At 32.9% G+C, this 14,302-nt stretch overlaps 2 protein-coding genes across 2 annotated transcripts; one reads left to right on the plus strand and one right to left on the minus strand.

Moving 5' to 3' along the window:
- Nucleotides 1–464: 464 nt before the first annotated feature.
- LOC139864873 (transcription factor bHLH10-like) lies at nucleotides 465–2,070 on the plus strand. Its single transcript, XM_071853437.1, has 3 exons — nucleotides 465–1,067; nucleotides 1,400–1,852; nucleotides 1,969–2,070. The coding sequence occupies exons 1-3, from the start codon at nucleotides 465–467 to the stop codon at nucleotides 2,068–2,070; spliced, it is 1,158 nt and encodes a 385-aa protein (XP_071709538.1).
- Nucleotides 2,071–3,249: 1,179 nt separating this feature from the next.
- Nucleotides 3,250–9,439, minus strand: LOC139861257 (protein transport protein SEC23 C-like). Its single transcript, XM_071849587.1, has 12 exons — nucleotides 8,612–9,439; nucleotides 8,290–8,463; nucleotides 7,998–8,159; nucleotides 7,658–7,800; nucleotides 6,555–6,630; nucleotides 6,302–6,477; nucleotides 6,123–6,204; nucleotides 5,628–5,705; nucleotides 5,003–5,164; nucleotides 4,649–4,912; nucleotides 3,563–3,667; nucleotides 3,250–3,476 (listed from the first exon to the last, which is right to left on the minus strand). The coding sequence occupies exons 1-12, from the start codon at nucleotides 9,356–9,358 to the stop codon at nucleotides 3,333–3,335; spliced, it is 2,313 nt and encodes a 770-aa protein (XP_071705688.1). The 5' UTR covers nucleotides 9,359–9,439; the 3' UTR covers nucleotides 3,250–3,332.
- Between the last annotated feature and the right edge of the window lie 4,863 nt (nucleotides 9,440–14,302).

Raw genomic sequence — 14,302 nt, forward strand, 5'->3', positions numbered from 1 at the left:
ATGTACAGATTTTCAAGTTTTTATAAAATGCTTGCTTTTTCAAAAAAAAAAAAAAAAAAAAAAAAAAAAAATTTATTTATATATAACTATAGGTTGTAGTAAGATATACCAGTATATATTTTTAATAATTCTATAAAACTTGACCGGTAAGAAAAAGGATGGGGAATGATGCGAGGAAGAAAGGTGGGTTATGCAGGAGGGTGGGCCCGCCAGAATCCCGCAGTAACAGAATTTCTCATTCTGTTTGATTGCTTTTTTTTCCTTTTCCCTAAAAAAACAATTTTCTATTTTCAAAAATATAAAAATAAATATGTAAATATACAGCCAGCCATATATGTGTGTGTGTATATATATATATGTATATCATCTTCACTTCCAGTCTCCTACTCCCAACCTGCTTCAATTTCTCTCTCTAAAAATATCAATTCCTTTAGTTTCTCTCTCTAAAAACTTTTAGAAAAAAAATGCTTGATAATTCAGAAATGTTTGAATCAACAGCTTTTTATGATCCAAACTCAATCATAACCCAACAAATGCTCAATATTGATCATCAAAATTACTCAAATTTCAACATTGAAAACCAACAACAAATCAATTGGAATACTAATACTAATAATCATGGTAACAACAATTGTTTGACTAGTCAAACACCATCACCAGACCTTCTAAATCTATTCCAGTTACCAAAATGTTCATCATCAATATCATTTTCTAACCCGACCCATATAGATCAAGTTTCGGGTCAAGTAATGTATGACCCATTACTTCCTTTGAATAACCTTTTACCACAACCTCCTTTTTTCAAAGAGCTGATGAATTCGCTTCCAAACGGGTTCAATTTGATGGGTTGCGGGTCGGTTTTTGGGGAAATGGATATGGATAGAGGTGATCATGATCAAATGTATCATGAAGGTGATGCAGTTTTGGAATTTGGTGGTGGGATTATTAAAAACAGAGATGGTCATGGTAATAAAGATACTAAACATTTTGCTACTGAAAAACATAGAAGACAACAACTCAATGGTAAATTTGATGCTTTGAAGAATTTAGTCCCTAATCCTACCAAGGTATGAACAATTCAATCAAACCCCATTTCATAATTTTAGTAAATTTTGAAACTTGCTTGGTTGTTGATTCACTTGCAACAATTGCATACCATTTACTTTTGACATTTTACTATATTATACTATTATAGTAACATAGTAATAGTAATAGTATATAATTTATAATGCTAATAGGGTAAAGGTAAAAATGAGTTACATTTAGTGAAATAAATGAATTTTGGAATTAGACCCTTTTGGTATTTTGATAAAATTGATGTAATTTGAGTAGTCAGGTTTAAATGATTTTTTTGTTGTTGTTGAATTGATTGTGGGTGTGGTGTGATTATGAACGAAAGGCTGACCGGGCATCGATAGTTGGAGACGCGATTGAATACATAAACGAGCTCAAACGAACTGTTGAAGAACTTAAGATTTTGGTAGATAGAAAAAGGTGCATTAGGGGTAGGATGAAAAGGCACAAAACTGAGGACGATTCGACTTTAGATGTCGAGAGTATTTATACGAGGAGTAATGCTGTTGGAGGCGGTGGTGATACGAGTCATGATCAGCAGGCGTATAATGGTAATTCAACTTCTACGATGAGGAGTTCGTGGCTACAAAGGAAATCGAAGAACACTGAAATCGATGTTCGAATCATTGATGATGAAGTTACAATTAAGTTGGTGCAACAGAAAAGGATTAATTGTCTGTTACTTGTTTCAAAAGTTCTTGATGAACTTCAACTTGATCTTCATCATGTTGCTGGTGGACTTATTGGTGATTTCTATAGCTATTTGTTCAATACCAAGGTACAAACTTTTTAACAGGCTTAATGCATTGTTGATTTGTACAGTACAACCCCATTTGTGTGTAAACATTTGTGGTTAATTATTGGAATTTTTTTGATTTTGAATGACATGTGCAGATTTGTGAAGGGTCCTCTGTTTATGCAAGTGCTATAGCCAATAGGCTAATTGAGGTGGTGGACAAACAGTATGCAACTAACCTGGTCACTTCTAGCTACTGAGTAAGGAATTAACATAAGGTACGACTTAATCTGCATAATGTACAGACTATTAAGCTTGAGGTACAACTGTTTTGGGGTCCAATTCATCCAATAGTAAACAGAGGAATGCACTTTTTACATGGTGTTTCTACATTTGCTTATGCAAGTATCCTTTTGTATATATACCATTTTACTTGGTACTTTTAATTTATACTTAAATGCATGTCTATTAGTCTATACATAAACTTACAAAGTCTATAAGAGGTTACAAAGAGTTTGTTAATACATAATTGTGCCTTTTACTTTTTAATCTAATGTGAACGAAATCACGAATCAACTTAATGATATTACAGTATAGCAATAAGTATGTTACTATACAAAACTTCATCTTGTTTTTATAAGTTATTTTATATTTTTATTTTAACTTAAATAATAAATATAATGCTATTTGTTTGTTCATTCATTCTGCAGATTAAAGTGGGAAGACAGCAAGAGTTAGTAGGAAGGAGTTTTTCAGAAAATTTGGGTTTAAGATTAGATACAGACTACAGGAGCAATTTTCACGTAATGAACTAACAAGGAATAAAAACTAAACTAATGTTTGTTTTGATTATGTTGACATTATGTTTTACTTTATTGGTTACTGAATTTGTGGAAACAAAGGCATTAGAATCTCAATTGATCGAAAACTCAAGGATCCAAAATAAGATATATGATGAGGTCTCGTGTTTGAATCTTATTCTGTTTGTAAAATTGCTATTTCTTTATCATTTAATGTTGAACTTAATTTGAAAATTGATCATTTCAGGAGATGTAATCAGTCATCTCCCCAGAATAAATAAGAATAAGAGGCAAATGAAAACATAGCTTAATTCAGAAAAAAACAAACAATCTAATTAATAGTTTTACGTTTGTTCGTTGTCAAAAATTCGATGAGTTTTACAAATTATGTGTGTAACGTTCCTTTTCTAGACCTCAAAATCTATCCGGTCATAAAATTTAAAACATCAAGGTTAAGAATGTGAACCTTTTAAGCAATAAGCAGATAAATAGTATGAGTTACGCGCCTTAACGAAGGAAAAGAAAGAAGAAAAAACTGTTCCAACATTAGAACACAGAGAAAAAAGACATGTCATCTTCTGTATATAAATTGAGACACAAAAATATTACTTAATGGTGCAAGAGAAATGGACTGCAATACTGTACAATCGAAATGGATGATCAATCTTACAAAAATAGAAAACTATGGTGTATACTGTTCTAGTATTCTCTAGAAGTATTATTTATTGAACAGCCAAACGCTGAAGATGGTCTAAAAAGATCTCGAAGCTGACATCATCTGTAAAAAGAACATCACCGCCAGGCATCGGTGGAGCATCCGAATTATATGTAGCCGACGGGTTTAGTTTTGCCAATAGAAAACGAGCCTGCACAAGTTTCTTAAAGTTCATTAGCAGAACAAGAATTAAGAGGAGCTTGTAACAATAAGTTATGAATATTTTACGTTTATTACCTGAGATCCGTGCTGGTCACAAATCACTAAACGTGGTACTGGAAATCGATCCTTTACTATAGCCTCTGCATCATCAAGAGGAGCTTGCAACAATTGAGCAAAAACCTGCAATAAAATAATTATAATCATCTTAGATGGGTATTGATATATCCACTTATCAATTTTATAAATCCACTTATTGCATCCAGTACTTGTACTGTACAAACAGTTATGCATTACAAAGTGGATCTACCAAAATTGTAAGTGGATATATCTAACACCCAAGATAATATCATAGTGTCATGTCAAAACTTATGTTGCAAACCACTTGAATGTGTTTGATAAGGATAATAAACTTGCCAAAACATTCGCCGGTCTAATTAGGCCCTATCAGTACGGGTGTTCAATATTAGGGTTTCAAACGATTAACAAAAAAATCAAACCGAATGAAAATCGGATAAAAACCAAACCGAATTTGAACTGAGTTTTCGGTTTTCAAAACTGAATTCGATTTTCAGTTTGGTTTTCGGTTTTACTTATTCGAATTCGGTTTAACCGAAAAGCGAATTCAAAACCGAATTCAACAAATAATATATTAAATTATTGATATATTTAGACAAAAAACGATTTCAAAATCAATAGTCAATTTATACTTGATTATTTTGGTTAGATTATGAATATTTGTATTTTACTTTTTTAACCGGAACCAAACTAAATTCGAATTCCATTTTCGTTTCGGTTTCAGTTTAGCCTCCGAAATTTTTAAAACCGAAAAAACCAAGGAAACCAAAAATCGAACAGATGAACACCCCAACTTAACAGAATAGGGTTGGGGCAATGAAAAATCGAGTCATGTCATTTAATAGAATTTATATAAACAAGAAATATAAAAAGATATACAAATGTATAGATTTATATGTAAGGGTGCAAACCAAAGTCCCACATCGGTCATGGGATAAAACAAATGTATGTATATAAGTCTAAGGGGAAGTCCCTCTATCACCAATTGGTTTTAGAAAAGGATGGACTCTTGGGCTTATATGGCAGGACATTGTGTTTGGGCTATGCGATCATTACATTATATACTTCAAGTTATGAAAAAAGTACCTTGTGTTCAGGCTCATTCTGGTAACCAGCTTTTCGCCACTGAGCAATAGTCGAACCATGAAAAACGACAACCGTGAAAAACGAATCCAAAAGAAGGATCCGGTCAGCAGCAATGGACGCCACATCTAACAGAGCCGGTTCAGCACCAGAATTAAAAGCGTAAGATATCAAAGACGGTTGGATCATCACGACTGAATTTGCAACGTTTTCTCGGTTCATTACCATCCTAAAATATGCCGTCTCATCTGGGCTGTTATTAAACACCTGTTTACAAAGATCAACAAACACCTCAAATTACCAATGTATTTTATAACTTAATTATCCCAAAAAGCAGATAAAGGAATAAAATAGCACCTGCACAAATTGAGATCGCCTCAAATTAAATACAAATTGAGGAATAATTGATAAACGTGGAGATAGGACGAAAGAAGATGGACTGTCCTTCTGATAGTCCCCAAAACGAGAACATAAGTGTATCAACGTTTTATCAAGCCACCTTATCGGATCGAATTCAGCCTGCATATTGTCAAAAAAATAAATAAATAAATAAATAAAAAGAAAAGAGTTTAGTCATTGAAAGGATCAATTAATACATCATTACACCAATATGATGAACAATGAATAGTAAATAGTAAATATAATTATAGCAACAATTGATGTGAAAATACCTTTTATCTTCGTATAAACATTATAAAGGTAGCTACTTACATTTGGTCAAATAGCTTCTAAGGAGTATTTTTTAGTAGTACATGATTATAGCAACATTTCACTCTTATTGCTTTTTTTTTTCTTTATACTTCATATTTTCATTTTTTTCCCCCTCTTTTTATCAGGCAAAATCTTGATTTCCTACTGTACATTTTTCAAAACGAGAGAAGGGTATTTTGGACCCCCATACTAATCAGTTAACTGCAACTTTACTACTTGACCAATCAATGATCGAATTTATTATAAAGAGTTTCAAAAGAGAATTAATTACCTCTGTCTCCATTTTAAAAGAAACTAAGCGCCCCATGACGACAGCAGCAGCTTCTTGGTCGAAACCAGCAATTAAATCCTAGAGATGCAAAACCAAGTTCATCTTTTGTCAGTAAACAATATATATTTGTGTTAAAAGAGTAAAAACATACTTTATTAGAAATTTAGAAGAAAATAAGAAGGTACCAGCACGTCAGCACCTTAAAATACCAAAGAATCAACACACAAAAATCATCCAAAAAATAATGAATAGTATAAATGAAAAATGCATACAAAATATTAAACTAAACTATATCTATTATGAATTGAAACGTGTGATATATGATATGCACGAGTGAAGATTAAAACTTTTGACCCTTAATTAACCATGCAAGCAATTCTTTACGGATAAGTACTAAAACATACAAATACTCCTTATGTCATAAAAGATAAACAAAAATGGGTTGAAATTGCCACCTCTATTATACTAACAAATATAAACAATGAACAAGATTACCTGTATGTTTCCTGGCCCCGTTACCCATCTTCTTGAGAGGGTTGTAGCTCGAAGCCGCATTTGTCCATTACTATGCTGATAACTGTATCATTTTACAAATAGCAAGTCAATGTAAGTTCTATTTGCAAGCAAAAAAGAAGTTCATAACCAATATTAAAAAAAAAACAATAAGTCCGTACTAAGTCAAAAATTGGAAATAAAACTGATTGTTGGCAGCTTGACCAATCACATCTGGATTCTCTTTCTTAACGATATCAAAAATTAAGCACAACGAAGTCGATTTGTCAAGTCCACACATTTTCCATGCAGTAGTACCTCCTTGACCAATAGTAGTATCCGAGCACAAAGGACCTTTCTGCAAATAATCAAGATTCAGTCAACTATATCAAATAACACATAAATAACAAAGTGTCTCCAAAACGGTATATCAACCTTCTCAAGTGACGCACATGGACCAAGAACGCCTTGAATTTTAATATCCTTTGAGAAGTTCACCTCAAATATACCGCTGCATAAAGTGAAAAAATTCATTAAAAACAAAAATTGAACAAAATCATATTTTTTCTTATGTACCATTAGGTAAAACATTCTTTGGTTGCTTTACTAGCTACAAAAGGAGGCTTATGTTTATATAAGGGCTAACTATTGGTCATGACTTTTTCAGAGGTGGTTGTGGTAACAGAAAAACCATTTATCATAGGCTCGATAAAGTGTTAGAAAATATAACCAATTTCACTCGAGATTCTATTGTTTGTAACAATCTACAAAATTTCCTATTTGTAAGTATTCGACCTACTATAACTTGTAAATTGTTGATGTGGCACCGATTTTGATGATGTGGCATAGAAAGTTTTGATGTTGGTTACATACAATATACTATCATATGAACTTTAATAGATTTTCAAACACTTAACCTGATTCATAAATTTGAGCCTTCAATAGTTTTTTTTTATCGGTGTTTTAAAGGTAGGGCTAGAAGGCCGACTGCTCGTTTTGTGAGGTGGTCCGAACCGACTAGGACCAAGTAGGTCAAATTACCTAGTCAATGCCGCTCAACGGATCAAAAGTCGAATTGAGTCGGTCAAAATCAGATTCATCGGATTTTTGGGTCCAAGTCGGTCAAACTCAAAATAGTCAATCTCAAAGTTGGTCAGGTAATTTATATGATTTAAAATTAGGGCTTGGAACACATTTTCGGTCAAAGTGGAAACATCCCAGTTTTCCCAAGGTCCAGACCAACTAGTCCCCAACTAGTCCCCAACTAGCGACTTTTACAACCTCTGCTTTTACGGGCAAAATTTAAGTTGATTAGCCAAAACAGAAATCAGGTCATAGATGGTTAACATTTGTGTATAACTTCATTATACACAAAATATCAAATCTCAACATCAGATTATACTTGAAAGAGATCCTGTAATTGCCATCGTTTTAATAAATTAGAACACGAAACAGCATCCTCTCAAACAATAACAGAAAAGACAAGCAAAGATCTATACTAAAATCATCCTACCATAAAATTGAAGAAATAATCTTACTTTGATGATAGACCCAAGTCATTGTCACCGGATTGGAATACACGTAGTAGAGAATCCTTAAAAACGGAATGACCAAAGCTTTCAGCTAGCACAACAAGTCCTCCAGTTTTTTCAACAGCAACTTTAAGCTCAGCTACCCCAACCTAAAATATACAGGTCAACTTAGCTACAAAATCATTTTTTTAACAATAAATAAAGAAACCGTGCACGTATTGAACAAAACCAGTCAATCACATAAGTGCACCAACAATTCCTAGTTATTTCCTAATTCTTGATCTATATACAATAGTATCAATACATAAGTAAATGTAAATATGAAAATAGTTTAAGCAAATGTCACCTGATCAAGCGCACATGCAAACACATCAAGCACGTGTCCTTGATGTACAAGCTGCTTTGCAAGTCCTTCATATAACTTGACTGCTTTATGAAAAAAAGGAGCAGCATCTTTATCCAAATCCTTATGAGACCGAATAGGTTCAGACAAAGCTTTTGATACAATCTAATAAACAATGCAAAAGATATCAGAATACTACTTGTATCAAAGTAACTATCATCAAAAAGATTGTATAACAATAAAAAACATAACATAAAAATTTGTAATAGCTTGTGACCAGAAATAGAATACTCACAGAACCTGGCCCTTCAGTTGCTGGCCCACCCAAAAACGCCATAATTCTAGCACCCGAACCAGGAACACAAACTCCAAGTAAATGTGCAGCAACGGTTAATGCGGTGCCAGTTGACCTTGGTGCCCTTTGATCTGCAGGAACTGGCCATGGATCTTTTTGAAGCTCATCCAATACCTAACACATTCAAATAAGCAACTAAACATAACAATCAACTTCAAAGTACCCCATAACTATATTCAAAATTAACTACTTTACACAATATCTACACACAAATTAACTACATTAGATACAAACTTTACACAATGTAGTTCAAAAACCGTACCGAATTCAACGCAAATTCGCAATCTGCAGCAGGCAACAAGAACCTATTGATACTTTCCTGCGAAAGTCCATCTCTAACGCCTGCAACAACGCCTGTAGCGGGTCTCGGTTTCTTCAAAAAGAATCCCATCTGTTCCAAAACCTGATCTTTACTAATCTCTTTGGCTCCATTAAACACATAAACCTTATTCATCTTTCCAAAAAACCCTAATTCATGAACACAAACATATCTCCCAAAAGTAATCAACCCCACAAGTGAATTCCCAGGTATTTCCCCAATCACCCTCTCAAGCCCTGATCTTAAAAACCCAATTTCTTCCTCAATCATACAAGTATCAATCACAAAGAAGAAAACTTGAGGGACTAACTGCGAAAATTGCGACATGGGTCTTTCGTTTTGAGGTTCATATTCGATTGTGGTGTATTGGGGGAACAATTCAGCCGGAAGATTATCATCTGAAATTGATTGGTAGTGATGGGGGAAATGATTCCGGTGAAGACAGAATGAACAGATCCAGATTTTGGTTGAGAAATCAACGATTGAAAATGGGTTTAAAACAGATCGACAGTTTTTGCAACGAAGAGGTGAGTATGGAAGAAGAGGGGTGGTGTTTGGTAAGGGTTTGATTGGTGTGTAAATTGCAGAAATTGGGATTACAGATTGAGCGGCTTCTTGTTTGGTTCCTGGGATTACATTCCATGGCATCCGTACGGCGTCTTGAGTTTCTAAATCTAAAAATTCTGTCATCTTTTGAACGATTGATTTTGTTAATTTTTGGGTGATCAGTTTGTTTTTGTGTTTTGATTGTGGTGTTTGAGTACAGTCAAGTTTGATTTGCAGGGTCGAAGAAGAAGAAGACAGATCAAGAGATCAACTTTAGGTGGATGATTAGTTTAACCCCTTGAGATTTATAATTTCTAACATTAACCCTTTAAGTTTCATTCAATGACACACTGCACTGAAAGTATAAATCAATCCAAAACTGAAATATCAAGATATCAAGATAAACTGTGAAAACTGAGCAATTTTGTTTATGTTATTAAGAATTGTGATGGGCTTGGTCTTGGGCTTTGCCCCAGCATACCCAGTTACCTCATCTTTTGTTTTACAACATTTTAGTTCACTCACGTATTGTTTACAATTTAAAAATTTTCAAAATGATGTTGATAACTAAATGTAATGTTGATAACAAATTTTCAAAATTTGTTTCCTAATGTTGGTGTGTCTCATATCGATATTGGCTAAAGTAGTGATTCCATGGAGATGGGCCGAGTGGAAATTATGGGCCGTGAGATGGTTTATGTGTTGAGGGCCATGTTCCTGCTTCTTCTAAAGAAGCATAGTTTTGATGGGCTTAAATCCGGATTGGGCCTAGTAGGCAGTACTTCGTTGGACAAACATACAAGATTTTTAGGAGGCGACAAAAGATCTTGAAATTTGTTGGGTGGAAGGAAAACGACTTAACTCGAAGGTGGCTCTAAAACAAAAAGGTAAGGAAAATCCATGAAGAGGAGTTAAGAAAACTAACGTTGAAGGCTTGTGAAGTTTTTGTTTCGTCTCTTTCGTTTTTGTTGTGTATGTTTGTTGTTTAGTGTCTCGTTTGGTTGATTTTCCTTTAGTTCATTTGGATTATGTCTCGTCTCGCTAGTTTGGGGTTAGTTTGTAGCATTTATTTCGTCTTTGTGGGCCTTGTTGCCTTTGAAAGTATTTTTGTTTGAGTCTTCGTTTTTTTTATGAAGAGCTTGAGTTTTTATAAAATTTAAGTATATTGGAAAATTAAAACTAAACCTAATTCAACTTAATAATAATATTATTATTACTAATGTAGATTATCTAATGTGTATTCTATATGTATTTTCTGAATTTACTTAAAGAAAATTGAATAGTTTAGTATTTTGTGAACTATAAAATTTTAGCTATTATGTGATTGTAAAATATATTGATCTTTTTTGAACTTTGAAATTAACATACATTGATATCAATATTTTCATTCATTGTGAACTCAAATATTGTTATGAAGAATCACTTATTAGTGATTATATTCTAGAAGTTTGCATCATATAATTATATATATTTTGTAACTTCGTATATAGATGAGTGTTTTTAATAAAATTTAATTTTGTTTATTTTTGAGTTTCAACTGAAATCGAACTTTGAATACCAAATTTGAATTTGATTTGGTTTTGGTTTAAACATATGAATTTAGTTTTTCGCTTTGGTTTTGATTATGCTTTTAAAAGTTCAAAAATCGTATAATGCAAACTAATAAAATTAAACAAAGTGTAAACCATACCGATGAACATCACTAATTATAACACTAATTATAAAGGACTTTATCTATAATAATAATAATAATAATAATAATAATAATAATAATAATAATAATAATAATAATAATAATAATAACTAGATATGAGATATAATATAATGAACACCACTTATTATTATTATTATTATTATTATTATTATTATTATTATTATTATTATTATTATTATTATATTACTAGTTTATAACCCGCGATTTTGCGGGTTTTTAAAATTAGAGATTATGAAACTTATTTTCAGAGATAAACATAAACATATTGGAACGAATAATCAGTAACAAATATTTTATAAATTAGTTTTTCATAACTTTATTATTGATACTAATCAAATGTATTAATATAATTACAATGAAAAGCATATGTTATTGATATCATTAGTCACGAAAACATTAGTATTGAAAATATTGATATCGTAAACGTTAGTAAATTTCATGACAATGTAACAATCGATTGTTCACATGAGATGAATGAAAAAATCTTTATGGCTAATTAACATTGGTCACGTAAACATTAGTATGAAAATACTGATATCGTAAACGTTTGTAAATACAATTACAATTTAACAATTACTTGTTCATACGAGATGATAATTGATAAAGTATAAAGACACACAAAAAATAAATTATATGTTTTGATGAATGACAACTGAAAAGGAAAATATTCCTCATATTTTTTTAGTATAATCTCATGAATTGAAGATATAATCAAATGATGGATATGACCAAATACTTAAAAGCTGATCAACATTTTTTCGCACTAATTTATCATTTAGGAGGCTTTCTGGGTAACTTGCCATCCATTCTAACACGTTTCCATTTTTTTCCCCCCGATTTATAGGTTCAACCTCTTCCCTACATTAGGTATCACCCATCATCACTCGCATTGGCAAATATAAGTTGATTTGTATGATGTTCCAACTTAGCATGCTTCCTTGCAAGATAACTATTGGATATTGTAGGTGCCAATCCAAAAGCTTCCTATTACAAAATAGGACATTAAATAACAAATTACAGGAGAATAATTTTAGTCCATCAACCATTGACTCGAGTAAACAATTTGATAACTGCTCCATTAGATTTTTGTAGGTACAAGATCAAATATAACTTAATGTCCCACAAGAAGCTCAATTACTATGAACATGGTGGGTACTTTGTAAGCTACGATGAACCGTAATCACTAATGAGTGATTTGACTTGAACAAAATTAGTCACTTTGAACACTACTAAAAGAGGCTTTAAAAACCGATTTTGGAGGGTTTAGAAACCGGTTTTTGAGACGGTTTTTAAAGGAGGTTTTTAAAGTTTTTATCAAACCGGTTTCTAAAGGGGTGGCTATAGAGATCGGTTTGGAACTACCATTACATTCCAATGTAAAGTTGTATCTTACAAATCAAACAAACTAAAGATAATAGATTACACAACCTAATCGTCAACTATACAAAACGTAATAGCCACGACCAAGGGATATTGTCCAACTCCTTTACTGGATATTTCTTCTTTGCTTACAAGGTCTTATAGATTGTTCAAGTTGTGTTTATGAAAGCCTGAAAAACATATAGAATCAGAAATGAGAACTCCACAAACACCTTCCAATGAATCCATTTAGGAATTAATAAACAACCAGAAAATTAAAGCTAATACAATACCTCCTCAACATTATATACAGTTTCTGCAGAAGCTTCGATGAATATTTAGACATTTTTCCTTTATAAGTTGTTCTCCTTTATCTCTACCAAAAGCTCGTGTGTGTGCAAGACCACACTTCTTACCAATTACCATTACTATCATATTTGTGTTAGCATGTTATATTACAGTAATTCATACCTAGTCAAGTCATAAACCAGAAGCTAACTCGCGCACCTATGTAGTAAACCTTGTTATGGATCTAAATAATTTCTTGAGCAGCCTGTAAGTAAAACAGATCAACGGGATGCACAAATATGAATGTAATTAACAATTGTGCTATCATTTGGAATGTAATCAACAACTGTCAGAAGTCCTTGCATACTATTTATATTTATTCAGTAAGTTAATTATAGTTAGAAGAAATCCCATTACTTTGCCATGGTAGCAAGACTTTGTAACTATCATAGATTTTGTAGATTAAAACTTTAATTGATTCATGCATCCCATTGTCGTAAGAATTGTACAGAGAGAAGGGTTTTTTCTATTCAATTAGTTTTTGTGATTTTTGTGATAATGGCAAGAGTGCCATAGACCCCGTATTTTCATTATGTACGTGACGTGATATTTGAGGTTACTTTTGTCATTAAACAATACAAAAAGAAGAGAGAGACAAATATTGAGTGATCAAGCAATCTAATGGTTGTTATTGAACGATGGTATTTAATCCAAGGGTTCTTTTTTGTAACACCCCGTTTTCCCCGTATATGATATATAGGCGTATCGGGTATGTACGACTAGTGTATGAAGGGCTTGAGTCAATGTTCGTGTGTTAAGCTCATGTACGCGAGAAAATGGACAAAACCGTATTAGGTCGCGGCACGACCTGGGGAGCCGCGGCGCGGCGTTTAAAGCAGATCAGAATCAGATGGAGTGTAAAAATGATCCCAGGCCAAGCGTATTATCGCGGCGCGGAGGTGAAGGGCCGCGGCGCGGCGCCTTTGGCATTCTGATTCCGAATTTTGTAAAATAAAGGGTTTTTCGAGGGCATTTTGGTTATTTCACTTATGGGGCAGATTTAAGCCCCCAATTCTGGTCCACTCATTCATTTATTCCATTTTCTTTTCCATTTTTATTCCACTATTTCTCTCAAAACATAAATACTTCAAATCATTCAAAGGGATTTTTGGAAAGGAAGATTCGTGATTCGATCTTTGGCGTAAGAGGCAACTTTGTTCTCCTCGTTCTTAGCTACAAGGTGATACTAACGGTAAGCTCTAACTCTGAATTTCGTTTTCGTGTTCATCATCTAAATTTGGGGCTTTTGATTGTATGTTCATAGATGGAACCCCATTAGTTGTTAATTGAAGATTAACACCAAGATTCGGGTTTATTGTTTAAGTTGGCGGGTTTTGGTTTTGGTGAGCAAGTGTAAGCTTGTAAGACTTGCAATGAGTGTAATCACTAGTATTTAGTGATTATTGGGGTGTTGGAAGCCTTTAGGGTTCATGTGGTTGACTAATTTTGAATAAAGTCAAAATTAGGGTTCGGTGATGATTATGACCCGATTGTCAATTTAATAAGGTTTATAAACTTAAAATGAAGTAAGTTGAAGTATAAAACCGAGTTAAATATGTTTTGGTGTCAACACTTGTTAATGATGGGATGTTGACTTCTTATGGGTCAAAATTAGGGTTTATGTGTCAATTTGGGCAAGATGGGTGTTTAACCCTTATGATCGGGTT

The sequence above is a fragment of the Rutidosis leptorrhynchoides genome, chromosome 8 (assembly GCF_046630445.1).
Source record: "Rutidosis leptorrhynchoides isolate AG116_Rl617_1_P2 chromosome 8, CSIRO_AGI_Rlap_v1, whole genome shotgun sequence".
Lineage (NCBI taxonomy): Eukaryota > Viridiplantae > Streptophyta > Magnoliopsida > Asterales > Asteraceae > Rutidosis > Rutidosis leptorrhynchoides.